The sequence below is a fragment of the Ovis canadensis genome, chromosome 7, assembly GCF_042477335.2.
Source record: "Ovis canadensis isolate MfBH-ARS-UI-01 breed Bighorn chromosome 7, ARS-UI_OviCan_v2, whole genome shotgun sequence".
NCBI lineage: Eukaryota > Metazoa > Chordata > Mammalia > Artiodactyla > Bovidae > Ovis > Ovis canadensis.
Genome location: NC_091251.1, coordinates 19,164,839 through 19,190,078, shown reverse-complemented (window position 1 = coordinate 19,190,078; position 25,240 = coordinate 19,164,839). Strand labels below are relative to the sequence as shown.

The following is a 25,240-nucleotide window of genomic DNA, read 5'->3' as shown; positions in this document are numbered from 1 at the left end:
AGGGAAATCTGACCGCAATCTGTTAGTTTACATTGCTGTATGACAGCTTACTCCAAAACGTATTAACTTCTTAAAGCAGTAAACATATTGTGTAGTTTCTGTGGTTCAGGAGTCGAGGAGTGGCTTAACTAATGATCAGGCTCAGGGACTCAGAAGGCTGCATTTGCCTCACGGTTTCATGAGAAGGAGCCACTAGCCGAACGGAGGTTGTGAGATTCAGCTCCTTCTCTGGCTGTTGACTTCAGTCCTTGGCTCCTCTCTGTTGACGGGGGCCTCCCGTTAGTTTCCTGCTGTGTAGGCTTCTGCAAAGGGCATTGCAACATGGCAGGCTGGCTTCCACAAGAGGGAAGCAGCAAGAGAATGAGGATAGGACGGAAGCCAGTGAGGTCACATCCCAACCTATTTGCTGTGTTTTGTTTATGAGAAGAGTTGCCGGATCCAGTCCATACTCAAGGATAAATACCATATACAAGGGTATAAATACTGAGAGCCATTAAAGAGGTTGCTTGCTATAGACTATATAGTAGTGAAGTCGCTCAGTCGTGTCCAGCTCTTTGTGACCCCATGGACTGTAGCCTACCGGGCTCGTCCGTCCATGGGATTTTCCAGGCAAGAGTACTGGAGTGGGTTGCCATTTCCTTTTCCAGAGGAACTTCCTGACCCAGGGCTCGAATTCGGGTCTCCTGCAGTGTAGACAGACGCTTTACCGTCTGAGCCATGACGTTTATTAATGTTAAGTAATCATTAGCTTTTTTAAGTATGTAGTTTTGGCTGTTTTTAAAGGTGTGATTATTATGGTTATGTTAAAAGAGTCCTTATCCTTTAGAGTTGAATACTGAAATATTTCCAGATGAAATGGAATAAGATGTTCAGGATTTGCTGTAAAAATAATCTAGTAAGAGACTCACACTGGGTGCAGAGGATGGCAAGGGTTATAGAAGAAGCAATAATGGCTGGGTACTGATAATTATTGCACTCGGATGGTGAGTGTACTATTGTCTTTTATTTGTTGTTATTTGTAATTTTCCATAAAAAGGTTAAATGAGTAAAAAAAAACCCCAATCATTCCAAATCATATATTTATGCCTTAGTACATTGTTACATTCTTGGATTCTGGGAAGATTTTAAAACTTTTTTTTAAAATTGTGGTTATATATATATATATGTACATATATATATAATATATAATAGCATTTTAACCATTTTCAAGTGTATAATTCAGTGACATTAAATACATTCATGTTGTACAGCCATCACTACTAGTTATCTCTAGAATTTTTTCATCTTCTCAAATTGACACTCTGTATAACTTCCCATTCTTCCCTGCCTTCAGCCCTTGGCAACCACCATTCTACTTTCTGTTTCTATGAGTCTGATTACTCTGTACGTCATGTAAGTGGAGTTATACCATTTTTGTTCTTTTATGTCTGACTTTTTTCACTTAATATGATGTCTTTAAGGTCTGTCCATGATGTAGCATGTATTAGTATTTCCTTCCTTTTTAAGGCTGAAAAATATTCCACTGTATGTAGGTTCCACATTGTTTATCTACTCATCTGTCAGTGGACACTTGTCAATGTCCACCCTTTAGCTGTTGTGAATAGTGTTTCTGTGAACATAAGTGTACAAATTCAGATCTCTGCTTTCAGTTGCTTTGTGTACATACATAGAAATGGAATTATTAGATCAAATTGTAAATCAGATCAAATTCTAAGTAGCATACTTAGAATGTTCTTTTTGAGGATGCACCATACTGTTTTCCACAGTGGCTGTATCAGTTCACATTCCCACTAGCAATGTATAAGAGTTCCAGTTTCTCCATATACTTGCCACACTTGTTATTTTTATTTTTTGTTTGTTTGTTTGTTTTTGGTTGGTGTGAAGTGGTATCTCATTATGGTTTCCCTAATGCTTAGTATTGTTGAGCATTTTTCATGTTGCCAAGAGAAATATCAGTAACCTCAGATAGGCAGATGACACCACCCTTATGGCAGAAAGCAAAGAGGAACTAAGGAGCCTCTTGATAAAAGTGAAAGAGGAAAGTGAAAAAGCTGGCTTAAAACTCAACATTCAGAAAACGAAGATCATGGCATCCAGTCCCATCACTTCATGACAAATAGATGGGGAAACAGTGGGAATAGTGATAGACTTTCTTTTCTTGGGCTCCAAAATCACTGCAGATGGTGACTGCAGCCATGAAATTAAAAGACGCTTGCTCCTTGGAAGAAAAACTATGACAGACTTAGGCAGCATATTAAAAAGCAGACACATTACTTTGCCAACAAAGTTCCGTCTAGTCAAAGTTATGGTTTTTCCAGTAGTCAAGTGTGGATGTGAGAGTTGGATCATAAAGCTGAGTGCCGAAGAATTGATACTTTTAAACTGTGTTTTTGAGAAGACTCTTGAGTCCTCTTGACTGCAAGGAGAGCAAACAAGTCAATCCTAAAGGAAATCAGTCCTGAATGCTCATTGGAAGGCCTGACGCTGAAGCTGCAGCTCCAATACTCTGGCCACCTGTTGCAAAGGGGTGAGTCATTGGAAAAGACCCTGATGCTGGGAAAGATTGAAGGCAGGAGGAGAAGGGGACAACAGAGGGTGAGATGGTTGGATGGTATCGCTGACTTGATGGACATGAGTTTGAGCAAGCTCTGGGAGTTGGTGATGCACAGGGAAGCCTGGTATGCTTCAGTTCAGGGGGTTGCAAAGAGTCGTACATGACTGAGTGACTGAACTGAACTGATTTGTATATCCTCTTTGGAGAACTGTCTATTCAAATCCTTTGCCCATTTTTTTTCATTCTTTAAAGATTTTTTAAACAGGAGAAATTCTTAGTAGCATACTTAGAATGATATATAGTAGCATACTTAGAATGCTCTGCTTAGTCGCATACTTGCCATGATATATCTTTGCTGTTTTTATCCCTCACCGGATCTGAAGCTTCTTGAGAACAAGGACTATCTTTTCTCTTTACCTTGGTGCTGCCTAGAACATAGTAAGATGTGAATCCAAAACTTAAATTTCTATAATTTATGTTCTGAAAATATACACTTGAATTTAACCCTGGGATCTTAAATTCTCTGTGATGTAGAGAAAGGTGAATGAAAAAAACCCACCAGCACTGGTTCCTTCACATCATCTCCTCATTTCACTTCTGTTCAAAAACTATATTGATGTTTGCCCCTTACTCCAAAATATCCAAAAATAGCAGAGTATTTATTTAAAAAGAACAGAGCACATGAATAAGTCTTAATTTTCATCTTAGGTAAGTTTTTTAAATTTATTTTTTAATTGAAGGATAATTGCTTTACAGAATTTTGTTGTTTCCTGTCAAACATCAACAAGAATCAGCCATAGGTACACCCATGTCCCCTCCCTCCCAAAGCTTCCTCCCGTCTCCCTTCCCATCCCACCTGTCTAGACTGTCACAGAGCCCCTGTTTGAGTTCCCCGAGTCAAACAGCAAATTCTTGTGGGCTGTCTGTTTTACATATGGTAATGTAAGTTTCCATGTTACTCTCTCCATACATCTCACTCTCTCCCTCCTCACATCCCCCATGCCCATCTGTTCTCTATGTCCGTTTCTCCATTGCTGCCCTGCAAGTAAATTCATCAGTGCCATCTTTCTAGATTCCATATATATATGCATTAGTATATGATATTTATATTTCTCCTTCTGATTTATTTCACTCTGTATAATAGCCTCATTAGAAACTGACTCAAATTCCCTCCTTTCTATGGCTGAGTAATATTCCATTGTGTATATGTACCACAGCTTCTTTATCCACTCATCTGTTGATGGGCATCGAGGTTGCTTCCATGTTCTAGCTGTTGTAAATAGTGCAGCAGTGAACAATGGGATACATGTGTCTTTTTCAGTTTTGGTTTCCTCAGGGTATACACCTAGGATTGGGATTGCTGGGTCATATAATGGTTTTATTCCTAGCTTTTTACGGAATCACCATACTGTCTTCCATAGTGGCTGTATCAGTTTACATTCCAACTGGCAAGATGGTTCCCTTTGCTCCACACCCTCTCCAGCATTTATTGTTTGTAGAATTTTTGATGATGGCCATTCTGACTGGTGTGAAATGGTGGTATCTCGTTGTAGTTTTGATTTACATTTCTTTAATAATGAGCAATGTTGAGCCTCTTCATGTGTTTTGTTAGTCATCTGTATGTCTTCTTTGGAGAAATGTCTGTTTAGGTCTTTTTCCCAGTTTTTGATTGGGTTTTTAGTTTTTCTGATATTGAGTTGTATGAGCTGCTTGTATATTTTGGAAATTAATTCTTTGTCAGTTGTTTCCTTTGCTATTATTTTCTCTCATTCTGAGGGTTGTCTTTTCACCTTGTTTATAGTTTCCTTTGCTGTGCAAAAGCTTTTAAGTTTCATTAGGTCCCACTTATTTATTTTTTGCTTTTATTTCCATTACTCTAGGAGGTGGGTCATAGAGAATCTTGCTTTGATTTATATCATGAAGTGTTCTGCCTATATTTTCCTCTAAGAGTTTTATAGTTTCTGGTCTTACATTTAGGTCTTTAATTCATTTTGAGTTTATCTTTGTGTGGCATTAGGAGGGCTTGCATGGTGGCTCAGATGGTGAAGAATCCGTCTGCAGTGTGGAAGACCTGGGTTCGATCCCTGGGTTGGGAAGATCCCCTGGAGGAAGAAATGGCAACCCACTGCAGTATTCTTGCCTGGAGAATTCCCATGGACAGAGGAGCCTGGCGGGCTACAGTCCAGGTGGTCGCAGAGTCAGACACGACTGAGTGACTGAGCACATGGCGTTAGGAAGTGGTCTGATTTCACTCTTTCACACGTAGCTGCCAGTTTTCCCAGCACCACTTATTGAAGAGGCTGTCTTTGCCCCAATGTATACTCCTGCCTCCTTTGTCAAAAATAAGGTACCCATAGGTGCATGAGTCATCTTGGATAAGTTTTAATTTAAAGACTATACTTCTGAAAAAATGCACTGATATAGAATATTAATAGTGGTATAACTAAGAATTTTAGCAAATTTAGTTATAATTTTATGAGTAGTTTACATTGAACTATATTAAAAGTTTATTCACTTAATCATTTTGCAATGCATGCTGTGTATCATCACATTGTATAACTTAAACTTATACAATATTATATGTCAGTTACATCTCAGTAAAACTGGAAAAAAAACTTAAATGCCAGCTGAATTGTTAGTCTTTAAGAAACATCATAACATCTATACCATCTTTTTTGTTTCTGAAAGGTTGCTTTTTAATCAAGACACGTCTCTTAGATCTGAGTTCAGTCTCCATCCCAGTAAAGGTGAGAAATAATTCTTTTCACTAAGTAGTCCCTTTAATTTTCCAAGTATTATTATTCTATTAACTTCTTTTGTATTTAGTCTTATTCTTTAACTTTACACAGAATAAATTTCTTACAGGCATCTGTGACAGATCTTAAGATCTGTTGTTATAAGGATAGCAGTGGGGTTTGTAACTTCTAGAAGGTGTTTATGACTCCTAAAGAGGGCTACTGATAATGTGGAAGGAGCGCTGGGATAGCAGTTCTCCCCTCAGAGATCTCCCACGTAACCCTCGAACTTTCCTATTTGCAAAGTGAATAATACTTTTTAGTAATCAGTCTGATTCTGTCAGACTAAAATTGAGGTACAAGTATCCTTGGCACATATTTTTTAAAAAGAGCCTTTCGCTTACAGATTCTCCAAGCCTCCTGAGTCCACTTCTTGGTCAATATCCACACTTCCAGAAAAGTCTGTCACTGATTGTTGCAGTCCAGAAGGATCAGTTTTGCAGAAAGCCATTCAGATAGGGGGCTATTTCCTTTTATGATTCTTCTTGTGAGCCACTTTTTATTGGAGAATACCTGGAAATAGGTGTAGGATGGAAGGAGAATGTCCTAACCATCGTGGAGCTCTTGCGTGTATGCACTTGTGCCTAGGTTTCCATGGGGGACTGTTTGTAGGAGCCCCTGTACACACCGAAATCCCCAAGTCCCATAGTGGGCCCTCCACATCTGTGTACTGCACATTCACAGACTCCACCAGCTGTGAACTGTAAACACAGTACACGGTTTCATGTAGCGTTGGTGGAATCTGTGGATGCCAAACTCACAGATCTGGAGGGCCGAGTGTATGTCCATTAAAAAACATCCTTGTTTAAGTGGACCGTGTTTAAGGTAGTCCAAACCCCCTGTTACTCAAGGGTCAACTGTAGTTCACAAAGTCCTCGCTGTACATCATCTCACCTGATACCCCAATGGCAAATTACAGTTTGATCTTGGAACAGTTTTTCCTACATGTAATTGGAAAGGATTTTGTGTAATATTGGCCTCCAAAATGTATTCTTAGGATGTATAAAATGCCACTAGGAAGAAGTTAGATTTCTGTTTTCAATATTCCAACAGTTTTTTCCCTTTGCTTCCCCTTCCCTTTTCTTCCCTTCCCTTTTCCAAATGGTGGATAGACCTTAATTATTTTGCTAATTATTAAAAGTATAACATTTTTAAAGTGTAATATTATATAATGTAGAAAGTGAAAGATCCCATCGCGTAATTTTCTCTGTTAATTTAGTGCCTAACATTTGCCAGTGTTTAGTATTTGTGTTTTTTTCTAGACATTTGTGTACCAATATAAATATGTTTTTTAATAATTAGTATTGTCCTACATATATTTTTTCTTTGTTATATTGATCTACCTCAGCCTGTTAAATTGCTGCCTTTATTCCATTATATGAATGTACCTTTACATAATGATTTGATAGTGTTTGATGTTTCTCAGTGTGTTTGCCTACCTTTCTGATTATTTCCTTAGAATAAGCAGTTAAAATTAATTTCATTTTAAAGGATGAACACATGTCAGATTTTGACATATATTGCCTCCTATAAAAGATGACTTTTTCTCTCTAGATCCAACACAGGATATATGCAATCTTTGCCAAACTGGTAAGTAAAATGTATCTGTTTATTTTAATTTGCATTTTTGAAGAGTACCAAAGTTAGGCATATTTTAATATTAACCATTTACAGTTTTGTGTATGTGTATGTGTGAGTGAATTGCCTTAGGTCATTGTTAAAGCAGAGCAATAACACTATTGCAAATGACCTGTGATTGTATTTCATTTTAGGTGCATCTTCTCCAGAGATTCAGGTTAGATTCAGATTCAGAGAGGATCCACAGGAGCAAATGAGTATAAATCAAACGATGCTTATTCTTATTGAGGATACAGTCTTACAGGTATGTAGCATACTGATTAAATGCATGCTTTTTAAAAATTAGTAATGCTATTTGAAATAGGGGCAAATTACTCATGATTAATTCTTTTTGCTACTGTTTTGCTTTTCTTTCTTACTCAGTTTTTTCCCATTTCTTAGCCAGTCACACTGTTTCTTACGTAAAAGTCAAATGTTTTAGGCTCTTTTTCCTTTATTTATTTCTCTTTCTGATAGAAATGTGGGATTGAGAAAGTTAAAATAGGCTAAAATAAGATATAATAATTAATAGTTTTCATCTCCACTGTATTTTAGTTCAGTTCAGTTCAGTTCAATTCAGTCGCTCTGTCGTGTCTGACTCTTTGCGATCCCATGAATTGCAGCACCCTAGGCCTCCCTGTCCATCACCGTCTCCCACAGTTTACTCAGACTCACGTCCATTGAGTCGGTGATGCCATCCAGACAGAGGTCACCTTAAATTTGTGAATAAGATACTAATCTGTGTGGTGTAATTTGAGATACAGGCCACTGAAAGGCCCCTCTATTGTCGTGTGTGTGTGTGTGTGTGTGTGTGTGTGTGTGAAAGAGTACATGTGTGCAGGCATACACTTATATACACAAATTTTCACTTGTTTCTTTTTAATGCAGTCACCATGGGGAAAAGTAAGGGATGATTCATTTAGCACCTTGCCACAAATAAGTTAGCTAACCAAAGATAACTACAGAGTTTAAGGAATGGAAGAGAGAATACTTGTATTTTAATAGCAGAAATTGACAACAGTTTCAAAGAGTGATTGTGAAAGTCTGTGATATTGTACCTAGGAAGGTGTATAACTTGTATAACTAGTCAAAAGAAAAAAATACAACACCAAATATTTTTTTAAAAGCTGGAGATGCCTATATTTAGTTTCTAACAGTTTGCTTAAATATCAGTTTTATAACTTCTGAATTAAGAAGAAAAAAACTTTCCCCCCTTTAGCTTTAGTAACTGTGAAATGGGAAATAAAAATTAAATTTTTTCTCTTTATCTCAGAAACATTTATTATGTGAATATTGTACTTGGCTCTAGATTGTACCTCAGAATGGTAATTTTGAAAGCTTGATTACCAAACCTTTCTGGTAATCAAAGCTATTTAAAAATATAGACTCAAACTCATATTTGAGTAGAACCTAGGACTCTCCATTTTTCAAAAGCCTCCCAAGAAATTTCTAATTATAAGCTAGATTGAAACAGTTGCCTTAGAGGACTGACTATCTTTCAAAGATTCTTTCATCAGATTGTAAATCAGCTATCTGCTGGCCATGGGCTTCTTCAGATAAGAAGGTTGAATGAAGTATTTGGTATTTGTCCTTCTCTTTTTGCCTTCATTGAATTTCATTGGTAGTAAAATAGATACCTCCTCTAACTTTCCCCTGCCTCTCCCTCATTTTTTTAAACAGTAAGTTAGGCCATGTTATCAAAGTGTTAAACATCTGTAGCAAATTTTAATTAATGTTTTTTTTTTAATTGACAGATACTGCTGCTTTCACAGTTTAAAATTTTTTTTAATTTTATTTTTTAATTTTATTCTTTGAAAATAAACCTTTAGAAATTTAACTATGTGAGAGATACTGATTTTATCAAATAAATAGACCAGGAAAGGCACTGGTCTCTTTAAATAACTTCCCAAAGTTAATTTAAATAAAAAACATAATGTATTGTTCCACAGCTTGAATATGTATTGCTTCAAAATCTGATGTTAAGTAAATTCTAAATAATTCAGTTGCTAAACAGATTTCTGAACGAAATTTTTGTTAAAACTCAGATATAATAACGACATTTCAACTTCAAAACAATTTTAGAAATGATGAGAGTGGGAACGACATATACACACCACTATGTATAAAGTAGATAACTAATGAGAACCTGCTGTCTAGCACAGGGAACTCTATTCAGTGATCTGTGGTGACCTAAAAGGAAAGCACATCTAAAAAAGAGGGGATACATGTATACATATAAGTGATTCACTTTACTGTACAGCAGAGACTAACACAGCATTAAAGTTATAGTAAACATATAGTAAGGCAACTATACTCCAATAAAAATTTTTTAAAAAAGAAATAGTGGAACATTTTAAGTAAGGGCAAACTATGAAGATGATAATGAGGATCTTTGGTTTGACAAGTACCATGCTAATTTTTAAAAACGTAAGAAGTGTTTTAAAATATCTCATACTCATCATTTTTGGGTCTTGCAGTACCTTTTCTTGTTCTTTATAGGTGCTATATGGCAAGCAGTTTTTAAATTTTACATAGAAATTTTTAAATTAAATTTTATTTATTTTTTTACTTTAGAAGATTTTAAAATTTTGTTTAGAGAGCCTAGTATGTCTGGAGAGATAATTAGAGACATTATTATCAAAATTAGAAAGTATAATAGTTAATTTTACATGTTGACTGGGCCATTGGGTACCCAAATAGTTAGTCAGACATTCTGGGAGTTTCTTTGAGGATGTTTTTGAATGAGATTAACATTTAAGTCAGTGGATTTGGGTAAATCAGATTGCCCTCAGTAATCGAATGGGCCCATTATGGATGAAGGTGGGCTTCATCCATCCAGTTGAAGGCCTGTATAGAAGAAAAAAACCAGCCCCCCTGAGCAAGAGAGAATTCTCCAGCAGAGAGCCTTTGGACTGTATCTCTGCTGTCAGCTTTCTTGGGTCTTGAGCCTGACAGTCCACATTGCAGATCTGGGCTTGCCAGTTTCCATAATTACATGAGCCAGTTAGGACACATCTCTCACTCTGTATATGCATATCCTATTAGTCCTGCCTCTCTGGAGAAGCCTGACTAATACAGTAGGCACCATTGTCCTCACTGTTAATGTAATTAGCTTTTGATCATCTGGAAGATGCTTATTTGACAGGGAATAATGATTAATCCTGTGATTATCACCGTCAGGCTGCCTCTTCCATCTTCTGCTCTCCGAAACGCTGTCTAAGAGTTCTGAATCAGGTTGAATTTCACTTTTCCTTTCCATTATGCAGTTCCCACTTTCCACCCATATCCATATGTAAAAGTGAAATCAGTTCAAACAAACATTAGAGAGAACCTTTAAAGAGAAATGAACAACCAAAGGCTTGTTTGACAGTTGTGTAATGGAAGAAGGACCATTGTTGGTAAAGCCAGAGGGTACAGAGATTATGTGTATATTGATAGGTACTGTAAGGGCTTTTAAAAAATTTTATTAAAGTGTAGTTGATTTACAATGTTGTTAATTTCTGCTGTATAACAAAGTGATTCAGTTATGCATATATATACATTTTCTTTTTCATATTCATGGTTTATCACAGGATATTGAATATAGTTCCCTGTGCTATATAGTAAGACTTTGTTGTTTATTCTGTGTATAGTAGGTTGCATCCTGCAGGGTCTTTTTAAGCCCCAGGAGAAGGTAGCATTCTCTCTTACTAGCTACCTCTCTTGAGGTATGAATAGCTGGACCAGTCAAATTCAAGGTGACTGAGCAAAACTTAGGAAACTCCTTGACTCTACTGTGCTGATTATTAATGTCTCTGGTATCTTTTTCCTGACTCTAACCCATCCTGACCTTCTTTAATTCTTAGGGTCCTAGAATTGCTGTCTCTGCCCAGAGTTGCAATTGCTTAGGATTATTTTGGAAAGAAATAGGATGAAACCAGGGCCTTGGCTCCTAACTCAGCCAGAGTAAAGACAATTGTCATTCAGTGTTTAAATTACTTTGTGTTTAAGTTGTATTTAGATACTACTCAGTGGAGTTTAGAGCTTCCCAGGTGGCGCTAGTGGTAAAGAACGTGCCTGTGCAGGAGACAGAAGAGATGCGGGTTCTGTCCCTGGGTCAGGAAGATCCCCTGGAGGAGGGCATGGCAACCCGCTCCAGTATTCTTGCCTGGAGAATCCCATGGACAGAGGAGCCTGGCGGGCTGTAATCCATGGGGTCGCAAAGAGTCTGATACAACTGAAGTGACTTAGCGTGCACACATAGTGCAGTTTAAAATGACCATTCTGTCATTTTATAACTCAGAAGCAATGTAAAGATGGTACCCAAAATCCCGATCAAGCCGTCTAAAAGACAGTCATGCGGGTATTTTAAAATAATAAAAAAATCTGTATAGATAACCAAATTTCACTGCCTCAGTGTGAGAGAAAAGTATTTTAAGCAAATGTTATCAGTAACTCATCAAGATCTCTGAAGCACTGCAGAAATGTGTATTCCGTTCTGTGGAATGTGAGGCCAGTGTGAGGACAGACATCCCATGCCTTATGGAGCCAGGGTTGATCCAGCTGACCTGGTCGGCCAGGCTCCCATTTCTCTCCCAGTAATCCATTATTCAGGTGTAGAAGAGCTCAGATAGTAGAATATGGTTTTTTGGTTAAGGATATATAAACAGACTTCTTCCTTTTTCAAGTACTCTTAGTTAATACAAATTAAACCTTCTTTGACCTCTCATACCCAACCCCCAACAGGTTTTTTTTTTTTTTTTTTTTAAATGTCTGCACTTGAATTACCTGGAAGGGGCAGGGGGAAAATGTCACATGTATCAACAGCACAGATAGCAATTTGTACCCCTTAAGAAAGAGTGGATTGAGTGTATCCTTATATTTTGATAATCAAAAATGAACAGCTCCAGCACCCATTATATTCTGAGGCATTATCTCTTGAGGAGTATTTCTGCCTATGGAAGAGGGGAAAAATCAGCAGTCAGGAGTAAACTTCCTTCTTACTTGCTCTCTTATCTTTTGCATTTTCCTTATGTGGGTAGGAGCAAAGGAATAATTAGGCCTCAATAGGAAAATTCACTGGTCCTCTAGTAAGATAAGTGGGTGTTTTAGATACTTGAATGAATTGCTTTGTGAAGACTCAGAAATTACCTAGTGAATGTGTGTGTGTGTGTGTGTCTGTGTGTGCACATGTGCCTACTCAGTCTTGTCTGACTCTTTGTGATCCCATGGACTATAGCCCACCAGGCTCCTCTGTTCATGGGATTCTTTAGGCAAGAATACTGGAATGAGTTGCCATTTCCTCCTCCAGGGAATCTTCCCAAACCAGGGATCAAACCCATGTCTCCTGCATTGGTAGGTAGTTTTTTTTACCAGTGAGCCACCTAGGAAGCCAAGGTTTAATTACCCTGTTTAATTAGACCCTGTTTAATGAAACCCTGGTGCTGGGAAAGATTGACGGCAGGAGAAGGGGATGACAGAGGATGAGATGGTTAGATGTCATCACTGACTCAACGGACGTGAGTTTGAACAAGCTCTGGGATTTGGTGATGGACAGGGAAACCTGGCATGCTGCAGTCCATGGGGTCACAAAGAGTTAGACATGACTGAGTGACTGAACTGAACTGTTTAATTACTCCTTGGGACTTTCTAAGTTTACTTCTTAAAATTCCTTCTTCACTGTGGGTCTCTGAGCTTTTTGTAAAGTCTGCTTAGGAAGTATGTATGTGTGGAACCAATGTAATAACCTTGAGCAGTGTAAAGATGCACTATCAATAAATAACAGTGAACAGTGAGTTGGAGATGGTTTCCCTGGTAGCTCAGCTGGTAAAGAATCTGCCTGCAATGCAGGAGAACCCGGTTTGATCTCCCTTTGGAGAAGGGAAAGGCCACTCACCCCAGTATTCTGGCCTGGAGAATTCCATGGACTGTATGGTCCAGGGGGTCACAAAGAGTCAGACACGACTGAGTAACTTTCACATTGACTGACTGGAGAACATTGAAGTTCTCACATTACTTTGTGTTTTCTTGTTATTATGACTGTCAGTGATCAAAAATATTTTGGAAGTTCAGGCTAATGGTTTTATTTTCAGAAAGCTTTATTATTGATCATAGAAACAAATGTAGAGGGCCCCCCAAAGAGAGATCTTTTTCTAAAGATTTTCTTTGATTCTAATAAGATATTTAAGGTAAGGATTTCTTTTAAAGCGATGAAAGCCAGTGTGCTGTGAAATCTTAAAATGGAAGCATTTTATTCAGAGCATTTTAGCTTTTTTGAAAGGGACACAACAACTTCAGCTTTTGGGGCCTGACCTGAGGGTTGAGTAGAATTCATTAAGCGTTTAACACTGTGACGCAGAGACTGTATGATTTTTGGCCCTCAGGAGAAATATAGAACTCAGAACCTGACAAGAATGTCTCATCAGAACCGTTATGGATTAATGAACTAAGGAGAAAACTAGGCATTAAAAAGAAGGAACACTCCCTTTCTCTTTACCTAAGCTCCACAAATTCTTTTATAAAAAGAAATTAAGACAAAAACTAAACATAAGGGCCAAACCCGTAAAACTCTTAGAAGAAAACACAGGGAGAAAGTATCACGACATTCTCTTTGGCAGTGATTTCATGCATATGAAAGCATAAGCAACCAAATAAAAAATAGGTAAGCTAGGCTTCATGAAAATTAAAAACCTATCTGCATCAAATGGCACTGTGAACAGAGTGAAAAAGTAACTTGAAGAAAGGGAGAACATGTTGATATCTGTGAATCATAAATCTGATTAGAGATCGATGCACAGAATATATGGAAACTCATAGCAGCAACTAACTACCTGACTAAAAATATGGGCAACGGACATAAATAGACATTTCAGTAAAGAAGATAAAGGGAATTCCCTGGTGGTCTAGTGGTTACAGCTTGGGGCTCTCATTGCTGGGCTTGCATTCTACCCTTGGTCTGGGAACTAAGGTTCCACAAGCTGTGTAGTGCAGCTTAAAAAGAGAGAGAGAGAGATGTACAAATGGCTTATAAACACATGAGAAGATATTAAATATCTTTAACCATTAGGGAAATGCAGATCAAAACCATGATGAGATTCCATCTCTCATGCTATTTAAATAACAAGTATTGATGAGAATGTGGAAAAATTGGAATTCTTGCCCCTTGCTGGTGGGAAATGTAGAATGGTGCAGCAGCTATGAAATATGGTATGGTGATTCCTCAAAAAATTAAACATGGAATTACCATATGATTTAAAAACTCCTCTTCTGGGTATATACCCAAAATAAGTGAAAGCAGGGACATGAAAATATATTTGTCCATCCACACTCATAGAAGCATTGCTCACAGTAGCCAAAACATGGAAGCAACCCAAGTGTCCACTGATAGATGAGTAGATAAATAGAATGTGGTCCATACGAACAATGGAGTATTATTTGGCCTGAGAAAGGAACAAAATACTGATACTTGCTACAACATGGATAAACCTTGAAGACTAATAATATGACTTATTATGAGCCAGTCACAAGAGGCCAGGTATTACATGATTCCTTTCATATGAGGCACTTAGTCACATTCATAAAGACAGAAAGTAGAAGCATGGATGCCAGGGGTTGGGAGAAGGGTAAACGGAAAATTATTTAGGTATGGAGTTCCAGTTGGGGAAGATCAAAAAGTTCTTGAAATGGAGGTGATGATTATGCATCAGTGGGGATGTACGTAATGTCAAAGGACTGTACCTTTTTAAATGGTCGAAATGGTAAACCTCATGTATATTTTGCTACAATAAAAAAGAACCTAACAAATAATGACATAAGAATTATATTAAATGTTAAGTTTTTTAGTTGTTGCATTAGCTTAGCATTCCTCAGTTGAAAATAAACATTTTTTTCTTTCTAGCAACCTCAGAATGAAATGGAACAAAATGGAGCTTTGTTACAGTAAGTATAATGATTTTTGGATTATTGTAGATTTTTAAAAATCATTTTAAAATAAGTCTTTTTCTTAAGAATTTTAGGGTTCTTGTATGTTCTTGAATGATTGTCCCTGTAGCAGCATGCTGCTGCTGCTAAGTCGCTTCAGTCGTGTCTGACTCTGTGTGACCCCATAGACGGCAGCCCACCAGGCTCCCCCGTCCCTGGTGGAGTGGGTTGCCATTTCCTTCTCCAATGCATGAAAGTGAAAAGTGAAAGTGAAGTCGCTCAGTCGTGTCCTACCCTCAGCGACCCCATGGACTGCAGCCTTCCAGGCTCTTCCATCCGTGGGATTTTCCAGGCAAGCGTGCTGGAGTGGGGTGCCATTGCCTTCTCCACTGTAGCAGCATAAATATGTTATTTTATGAACATTCTAGATAAGTTTTATTTCATGAGCAAAATTGAATCAGGTTAAGTTGATTCTCTGACTTAAGATTATTTAAAAAGCAAATTTGTAGCATAGCATGAAGGAAGAATTTTTAGAGCTTATTAAAATTAGATTTCATAGAACTGTTATATTTAAAGAGACCTTGTCCTTTAAATTTTTTTGAAAAAACCAGGCATGGCCTGTGGACCCCCGGGAGTCCCTATACTTCCCAGAGAGTCTGTGAGGTCAAAACTATTTTCATAATAATGCCAGCACACCATCTGCTTATGTCACGGTACTGACATTCGCACTTACGGTGCTGAAGCAAATGGTGGGTAAAATGATGGCGCCTTAGTAGGAATCAGGGCAGGGGCACCAAATAGTGCTAGTAGTCCTGTGTTTTTCCCAGCCATGTACTTGCAGTTAAAAAAGAAAGAAAGAAAGAAAGAAAAAAAGGCCAGTTTTACTTAGTGCATTTGATGAAGCAGAAACGTTAGTTTTATTAAATTTCTACCTTGAATATGTATCTTTTTATACTTCTGTTTAAAGTGTGATAGTTAAGAGCACTTGTTTGAGTTACAAGATTTGTTAAAAAAAAACCAAAAAGCATGGTTTGCTTTTTTTAACTTGAAAGAATGACAAACTGACTATTTACGCAAGTAGATGGCAGATATTTTCTTGAACTTTCTGGTAAGATTGGTGGAAATATTTATGAAGGTGACCTTTTTGAAATTTTTATGATAAAATATATCAATATAGGGAAGATCTGCATAACTTAACACACGAGTATTTTCTGAAAGACCAACGCATGATATTACAACAGCATCCACAGACAAGTGAAAGATCCGGTCAAAGTGCAAGACAGACCAATGCAAAAGTTGATTGGTTTTGCTTCAGTTTTCGCATTTCCAGTAACCTTTAAGGAAATGATTGCTTCTGGAGTCTTGGTATGTTATCTAAAAAGAATATGCACAGTTATCCTAAAAGTCTACTAAAGTACTCCTTCCTCTTCCAACTGCATGTCTGTGTGAGGCCAGACTTTGTAATATACTTCAAATAAAAAAATACATGGCAAAAGATTGAATGTGTTGTAGCAGTTCAGATGGCAGCTGTCTTCCATTAAGCCGAATATTAAAGAGATTTTTTAAAGTGTGAAACTTTCTCACTAACTTTTTTTCATTTTGGAAAATACAATAATTTTAATAAAATATTAATTTATTAGATTATTGTTTCTAAGTTAATGATTAGTTAACATTTTTTCTCCATCTTAATTTTTAACATGTAAATACAAGTAAATATAAGCCACATAAATAAAAACTCCTTGAGTTCATCACTAACTTTTAAGATTATAAAGGAGTCCAAGGGCCAAAAGTTTGAGAATCACCCTTTTACTGACTGTATCAGCAATGAAAGTTCATCTTCAGAATTGGAAAAAGACAAGACTGATACAACATCTATAATCTCACTGCCTGGAGAGAACCATTGTTAACATTTTGGAACATTTTATTTCAGGCTTTCTATATATTTTAGTTTTGTTTGTATTTTCAACCAAGTTGAGATTTGTCTGCAGAGTTTTGTTTCCTGTTTTTCTTTCTTTCTTTCTTTGGCCTCACCATGCAGCTTGCGGAGTCTTAGTTCCCAAACCAGATATCGAGCCCCTGCCCCCTGCAGTGGAAGCCTGGATTCCTGATCACTGGGCCATCAGGGAATTCCTCTTGTTTTAAAGTTTTTAAGTAGTAGTTTCTCATAATTACTATTTCACATCTTTAATATTTTTAAAAAACATGCATTAATGACCTCATATTATTTCATTGTATAACTTATTATACTATAATTCATATAATCATTTTTCTCTTATTGGACATGTGTGTTTGCAGTCTTATCTAATATAAATAACTGTCTAATATAAATAAGTTTTTTAATAACTTAGGTGAAAGTTTGCTGTAATTTCAAAATTCTCTTTTATAATTAAAAAAAATCCTGGTGTTGATTCAGACTATGATTTTGTTTTATTTTAGATCAGCTTGTACTCATATTTTAGGAAAATATTGGCATTTTTTCTGTTTGCCTCATGGAAATTATTCTGTATGAGCAGTTTCATTTTCAAGATAGCTTATATTGACTGCTTCTATTTTTTAGGCAGGAGAGAATGTTCAATTTATTATTCTTGCTTAGGATTCCAATAGTTATGCCTGGTGCATGAAAACTGTTCTTAAAACAATTGGAACAAGCAATTTTTTTTTTTAAGGAAGATATCTTGATTGCATTTGTATAGTAAATTAGATTGAGAAAAAATTAGTTTACTGATTGCTTTTCTTCAATCAACTTTTAATTATCCCAGGGTAGATGATCAAAATTGTAGATTAAGCATGACCTTTATTTTGCTTGTAATCTCTTCCCTTCAGCATTTCCTACCCTTTTTCCCTTGCTGTGAAATACTAGTAAGGTGAATAATGTCTGAGAATTTTCTCATTACTGATTTTCACTTACATCTTAAACTCTAATGACAAACTTTAAGTGTATTTGAGGATTTAAATAGCCATGCTACATGAATTAAGACAAATTTTTCTCTCTCACCCCACCCCTGTATTTGGTAGACAGTCATCTCAAAGGTACTTTGAGATCTAAGTGTACTTTAGCTTGTTTACACTACTGAAGTTCATTCCTTAATATTCTGGCTCTCTCCAGTTTTGAAGCCATTTGAGATTTATATGTTAATAAATTGGTAGTAATTGTAAAAGGTTAACTAGAATGATGGAGCAAAGACAAAGCCTATTTGAAACTCCTTTAAATTAAAAAGAAATTTAAATTTATCTGAATGAGAAATAGTAGAGGTTTTTTCTACTTAAAATTTTGTATTTATTTATTAATTGATTGATTTTTTTTTTCCTGGGGTTTAGAAAAAGTCATCCAGTGTTCACGGTATCATTTCCCCAGGCTGAACTTTCACTGAACCACCGAAGTAGTCTAGGTATGCTCTTACGGGTAGAGTCATATAAAATGAATTTGTCTTTGCCTAAAAATAAAAGCCTTAGTTAGGTATGGATTTATTTACAACTAGGCTGGTCTACTGTAATTGCTGCCATACACTTTCACCTATGAAATCAGTGTTGCTGTTGACCTTGGATCATGCTGCTTGAAGCTGTTCCTGTGAGAAGCAGCTCAGGTGCAGTTAGTACTTGCTCCCCATATGTCTGCTCTTTTACTTGCAACTCTGGGGCTCAAATTTAAAACCAGTGTTTGTTTTCTCTGTTCATAGCAGGCCGTTTGCTTGATTTCAGCTGTATTAGAGGATGGCTGTCTTTCTCTTTGGAGTGTCTCCTAAGTGTGCTGTATGACAGTGTAGTAAATATTCTTAATGGTCATTGAAACCTTGTATTATAAGAAAAGGTACAAGGACAGGATAGTTGAAATTGAAAAGTTAAGTTTTAAAAGTTCTTCCCTCTCTTGTTTTGTTGCCACTATAACAATAGAATTACCACTTAAGCCCAGCACCAAGCTCTCAACTAGGTACCCCTAGTGCCTGGATTTTGGTCTGTAATATTATTTATTCATTATTTTAACAAATATGTATTGAGCCTGCTGAGTGCCGGGCATATGGATGCTGCTGCTGCTACTGCTGCTAAGTTGCTTCAGTCATGTCTGACTCTGTGCGACCCCATAGACGGCAGCCCACCAGACTTCCCCACCCCTGGGATTCTCCAGCAAGAACACTGGGGTGGGTTGCCATTTCCTTCTCCAATGCATGAAAGTGAAAAGTGAAAGTGAAGTCTCTCAGTTGTGCCCAACTCTTAGCGACCCCATGGACTGCATCCTACCAGACTCCTCTGTCCATGGATTTCCCAGGCAAGAGTACTGGAGTGGGGTGCCATTGCCTTCTCCGGTATGGATGCTATCGGTGTACAAATGCCAAGTAAACCAGGGATCCTAAAAGGATAGCTGATCTGGAGCTTGAAGATAGGATGGATCTGAACCATCTTACCATTGGTAGCAAACAAAAATGTTTTTAAGGGTGACTGGGGCCAGTGCTAAAAGGATAAAGAGCTAGATCAGTTGTGCTCCCACTGTCCAACCTGTGGCAAATTAGTTGAGGAGAGAAACAAACAATGATTTTGGTTTATGGAAATAAGTTTTTGAAAAAAACCATGAGTTCACGTACTCAAAAAATGTTAGCAGTATAGTCTCTCTCTCAGTATATATAAAAACTATAGCAAAATGTGTAAAAAATTTTAATAACTTTAAGAAGTAAAGATTTTTAATACATATACATTTAGGACATTTCCTGATTCATTTTGGCCCTTACACAAATGTTCCTTTTATGCTCAACGACATTAATTCATTTAAATTCTATTACACGTAATGGAGAAGATGATGACACTGAGAAAGCAGATAAGATTTTTCCTCATGTAGCTGCAGATACTGAGAAGGACTCAGCCAGAGTAGAGAGGTTTTTGTTTTTTTGCTGTTTTTAGGAATTTTATTTATTTCTGTTTCTGGCTGCCCTAGGTCTTTGGAGCTGTACGTGGGCTTTTTGTGGTTGCTTGGGGGCTACTTGTTGACGTGCTTGGGCTTCTCATTGCAGTGGCTTCTCTTTTACTGAGGAAGGTGGCCTCTAGGGCTTGCAGGCTTCAGTAGCTGTGGCATATGGGCTCAGTAGTTGTGGCACGGGGACTTAGTTGCTCCACCGCACATGGGCTCTTCCCGAACCAGGGATCAAACCCGTATCTCATGCATGGGCAGGCAGTCTTTATCACTGAGCCACCAGGGAAGCCAGAGAGGTTGGTTTTTAATTTGACTAATTCCAAAAAATTATCATTTTACCTTGCTTTATGTGAAATATTTCTTAAGGAATGGAAGAATTTCACAACTTTATTGCTAACATGATACTTTTAATAAATTGGTATAACATTTATAAAATATTAGATATATCTCATGCATGTCTGAGGAAATTTCAAGTTATGTGATTAAGAAATTCTGAGTGAGACAGTATGTTTTATTGCTTTAAGGAAACTGGAATGAAAACGTATAATGTTATCTTCTAGGACCTGAGGCTGAAAATCCTGAAGTGTTAACACACCCAGAAAAGGTTTGTCTGTATAATGGAAATTAGCTATTCAGATCTTGGGTTTAGATTTTTTAAAATTATATTAATAAGTATCAAGCCCATTTAAGTTTTCCCCTAAAAGCAGAAATATGACTAGACCATTTCAATAGAATTGTGTAACAACCCATTTCAGTGTCGTTGTCTTTTTTTAAGGGGAATCATTTTCCAATATTTTTCATGAAAACTCATATAAATCCTTCTTTGGAATAAGCCAGGCTTTTACCATTCACAAGGTTTTTTGTGAATTGCAAACATTTTTATCCCCTACATTCCCCATTCAATCTGGGCTGCCTCAGACAGAAAGCATGAGAACACTTTTCTTACATCTGTAGTGAAACCCATTTCAGTATTTATTCTTGTTTCTAATTAAATAGAATTTTCTTGATCTGTGCTTCTTTTCTGGCATTCTGAGTCTTTTATTCATTATCTAGAGGAGGAGAATATAATATCAGATTAATTGCTGAGGTAATGTAGCAAAAATGCATTCTGTTGCTTTGTCTATTACCCTGAAAAGAATGTGTCTAACAACCATTTCAGTCTTTTTGTTAAAGGGGAATAGTTTTCCAATACTTTCCTTATAAACTCTTATAAATCCTTCTTTGGAATAAAGCAGGCTTTTACTGTTCACAAGGTTTTTTGTGAATTGCAAATATTTTTTCCCTCTGCATTCCCCCATTCAATCTGGGCTGCCAAAGACAGACAGAAAGCATGAGGACACTTTTCTTACATCTATTACACTCTTTCTTTTGATATTTCCTATTGGATACTGCTTTCTCATCTTCCAGTTGCTAATTGATAAACACGTACTGAGTGCTTGTTTTGGCTTTGCTTTCTGCTTGGTGCTATGGGAAATCAGAGGACAATAAGACTGGCTCCATCCATAACAGACTCCAACAGCCAAGGACCTCCCCAGGCCAACCCTATCATAGCTGTACCTTCATCTCAGGTATACCTTAGCATTCCCACCTCTATGCCTTTGTTCAAGTCAGGAGCCAGAAAGCAAGAGAAGGCATAACATTTGGAACTACATAGGTTGCATTCCAAGGGAAGTATGTCGTTTACATGTGTGATATATGGAAAATGATACTCACTTCATAGACTTACAATGAGGGCTGTGAGCAACGATAGCTAATGATGTTTGGTACTAGTTGGTACTTAAGAAATGTATGTTTCTCTTCTTTTATTCCTTCACAAATCATTAATTTCTGGCTTAAGTACCATCTCGTTGGATCTGTCTCAGACGACTTTAGTGATCTTGACCAAAGTAACTGCTCCCTCTTTATCTAGCATTCATTATTTACTATGTCAGTATTTACCTATCACTTGCCTCCTATGACATTAATATATTTGAGAAAAAGGATTTTTTGAGCAAAGAAGTTGAGAGAGCACTGTATGCCAAACTCTCCTCAGAGATTGGTAATGCGCGTTCTGAAAAGTCTTGAGGTAAAGAAACCTATTTAACCAATTTTAGGCTATCTTGAAAACTCTTCACTGCCTCCTCTTTTTTCTGCTCCAGAAAACTTATTCTTGTAACACTAGGGCTATGGTTTACACTATTAATTTGAGTAATTTGAGTTAGTGCAGTTTTTGATGTTGTCTCTAGTTTATTTAATGTCATGTGTTAATGCCTTCAATTTTAATTTCGGAGTTAAGTTCCTTTAGGGCAGAGTTCAATTCAATATATATGTAAGTTTTATTTGATTTAGGGCCTTGAGTTTAGTAGATATAAGGACTTCAGATAGGAAGGAAAGCTTGAACATATTTAAATAATGGGTAGGGTCCAGTTCTTCAGTTCCTTCTAAATTTCTTTTATCTTTTGGAGCAACTTATAGGTTGAGTTGCTAACAAGTATATCTTCTTAAGCTCTGCATGCTATGTACAGAGAATATAAATGGTGGCAGGTGGAAAAGGAGGAGAGGGAGAATAAAATGTTCTTCACTTCTCTTACTCAAGTCAAATCAGAGTATTAGAGGACTTACAAATTACAGTGTAGTGGTGTGTCAGTGAAGGTGGACTCGATTTTTAGAAACAGGCAAAAGTCACTGAAACCCATTCTGTTATTTAAGGTTATGCAAATTAACAATCTGAAATGTTGAAAAATAGCTTAGTGCCTTTAAGCTATTGAAACTGATTTTCTTGAATGGCTTATAAATGATTTTAAAAGCACTTTCAACAGAGGTCTAATAATATTTTGATCACTGGAAATACTTTGAGAACAAATCTGTTCTCAAAATAGTTTTGTAGTTTCGTGCTTTTTGTCTAAAATAACCACAGGTCAGAACCATTGACTTATAGCAGAGCTTATAATATTTACATAGATCTGTGTTTTCATTTCTCCTTTTCTCCCCACTGACCTCCTGTCCTTTGGCCTTTTTACTTCACATTTACATATTCATACAGAGGTGGGGAACAAAAAGAAGGTGAAACTACACCAATTTTGTTCCTGGTTAATAGTTTTAATAAAATTCAATAGGGATTTTTAGCAAGGGGGAATTTTTCATCCATTAAGTGCAGTGAAGTTTTTAGGTTATCTGTTAGTTTAACTATCCATGTTATCTCTGCCTCTTCCCTTAGCCCAGATAATTTAAACTTAAATGAGTAGATAATTTGTCATCTGTAATTATGGTCCAGCCAGTTTTACCCTTGATCCACTATTAAATGTTTAACCATGGGTTCACTGTCATTAGTAATTTGGTATAAGGAAGTAATAAAGAATATGTATATTTATGGAAGGGAGGAAAGTTGATAAAGCTCTTTAGTGGAACTTAGCAACATGGTGAACTAGAAAACTGTAACATTTTCATTTTAACCACTTTTGGGTATATGTACTAATAATGTAACTTCTATTTGGAATATATAGGAACTTAGTAGAGACAGAGACTCTCCTGAAATAAGCCTTCTCTCGAATACTTCTATTAAAGAATTTGATACGTTTCCTGTAAAGGAGAAGTCATTAATAGAGCCAGAGAAGGAGCCTTGTGAGGAAGGCGCGTTGACCATGACTTCGGAAGAAAACAAAGATGAAGAAAGCTCTCTTGAAACTTTTGTGTCTGCCTTAGAAAGGATACTCACATCACCAGAAATCAGCCAGGAGGAAAGACTGCTTAGAATAATGAATGATTTTGAACCTAGAGAGCTGGTGAACCCATTGAGCAACTCTTCAGGCTCCATATCAATACCTTTGACATGTCACAGAGATTTTCTAGAAGACCCAAAGGATGATGCATTGCCAGTTGAGGTATCAACAGCCTTAGACACATTGTCAGAGGCCAAGGTGGAACCCATGTGTCACAGGACAGAGGGAGGCATCAGGCTCAGTGCTGGAAATGAATGTTCAGGAGTGGAGCCCAGTGTGTCTCAGACTGGTGAAGACTGTACGCAGATAGCAGAGGTGGATTTTGAGACTCTTTGTTCTACTCCACCATTTGAACAAGATTCCAAGTTAGCTGAGCTGCAGGACAAGCATCTTCCAGTGCAGCAAATAAGTGTAAGTATGAACCGACAATTTTACCTTTTATAGTGATGAGTCTTCATTACCCATACACTTTATTTTAAATTCAAACCTTTTACCTAAACAACAACACTCAGAAGATACTTTTTGGCTTTGAAGCATATAGTGATCCTTTTGAAAGTTCCCAGGGTAGAGTTTTCAAGGAGTTGAAAGTTAAAATAGTCAAGTTTCTCCTCTGAAAACCTGAGAAGATATATCATTATCACATTGCTTATATAGACGAAAGAAAAGAATTCTTCCTCCGACTGTTTCCCTGTTAGCTCAGAAAATCACTGTGTCTACCTGAGTGCAAAGTAGAGGTAAGACACCCCATGGTAATTTCTAGTTGAACATAAACGCAATCGGTCTTCCAGGAGAGGGAAATGTAGCTGGTCTGCCTGGCTTCAGTACAGCTTTGCTTTTCGTGGCTGAGGATACTGTCCGGTGACACAGTTTGGTTTAGAGTTCCTGGACTTTTGTGCTGGGAGACCCTCCAGTGCCTATCACTTAACCAACTTACCAACTTTTCATGTTGGCAATTTTTTCCTGATTATAATAGTAATACAACCTCATTATTTAAAAAAAAAAAACCATCAAACATTACAGTAAGAGGAAGTCTCCGATCCACTTACCAGAGATAATTGTTAACCATTTACTGTATGTCTCCATTTTTTCTATGCACAGTCTCTGTGAGTTTATTTTATATAAATAGGATTATATTATACATAATGCTTTGTAACTTATTTTTAAATTTTAATAATACATCTTGGTTATCTTTCTACGTGAATGAACGTAGCACTACTTGTTGTTGTTGTTTAGTCACTAAGTCGTGTCAGACTCTTTGTGACCCTATGGACTGTGTAGCCCTCCAGGTTCCTCTGTCCAAGGGATTTTCCAAGCAAGAATGCTGGAGTGGATTGCCATTTCCGTCTCCAGGTAGCACTACTTAAATCTTATTATTTGTTGGGTGGTATTCCACTCTGTGGCCATATATATATATTGTGTGTATAAAATAGTATATATAATTTATTTAACCAGTTCACTAGGTCATTTGGATTTTTTTCTTTTTTCCTTCTGGCTCTTACCAAAATGCTCTTTTGAACATTTCTTGAAAGGTTTAAATAATGTGATGCTAAGCTCATGTTATTCACATAACATACGTATTCTGATCAAAAAATTTCAATGCAGACATTTTTTAATGATATTTTTTAAAATCCAGAAAAAGAGAAACTAATCATGGGGATAGGACATGAGGATTAAATTAACATTCCAAGATTCTCATCTAAAAAGAGGTGGTATTAGTAAAGTGTAGGAAATTATGACTGATATTGATAGAGTAAGCTTTAACTTCAGTTCAGTTCAG

The 25,240-nt window shown here is 36.9% G+C and overlaps 1 protein-coding gene and 1 non-coding gene across 2 annotated transcripts in view; one reads left to right on the top strand and one right to left on the bottom strand.

Moving 5' to 3' along the window:
• ANKRD31 (ankyrin repeat domain 31) overlaps nucleotides 1–25,240 on the top strand; it is a 134,182-nt gene that overhangs the window by 8,443 nt on the left and 100,499 nt on the right. Inside the window, exons 2-7 of the mRNA XM_069595327.1 lie at nucleotides 5,243–5,301; nucleotides 7,122–7,231; nucleotides 14,843–14,883; nucleotides 18,184–18,254; nucleotides 20,326–20,369; nucleotides 23,248–23,874. Coding sequence (XP_069451428.1) covers nucleotides 5,243–5,301; nucleotides 7,122–7,231; nucleotides 14,843–14,883; nucleotides 18,184–18,254; nucleotides 20,326–20,369; nucleotides 23,248–23,874 — 952 coding nt within the window. The remainder of the gene's footprint in view (nucleotides 1–5,242; nucleotides 5,302–7,121; nucleotides 7,232–14,842; nucleotides 14,884–18,183; nucleotides 18,255–20,325; nucleotides 20,370–23,247; nucleotides 23,875–25,240) is intronic.
• LOC138444469 (small nucleolar RNA SNORA31) lies at nucleotides 21,048–21,140 on the bottom strand. The gene has a single exon (XR_011258494.1). It is a non-coding gene; the product is annotated as a small nucleolar RNA SNORA31 (small nucleolar RNA).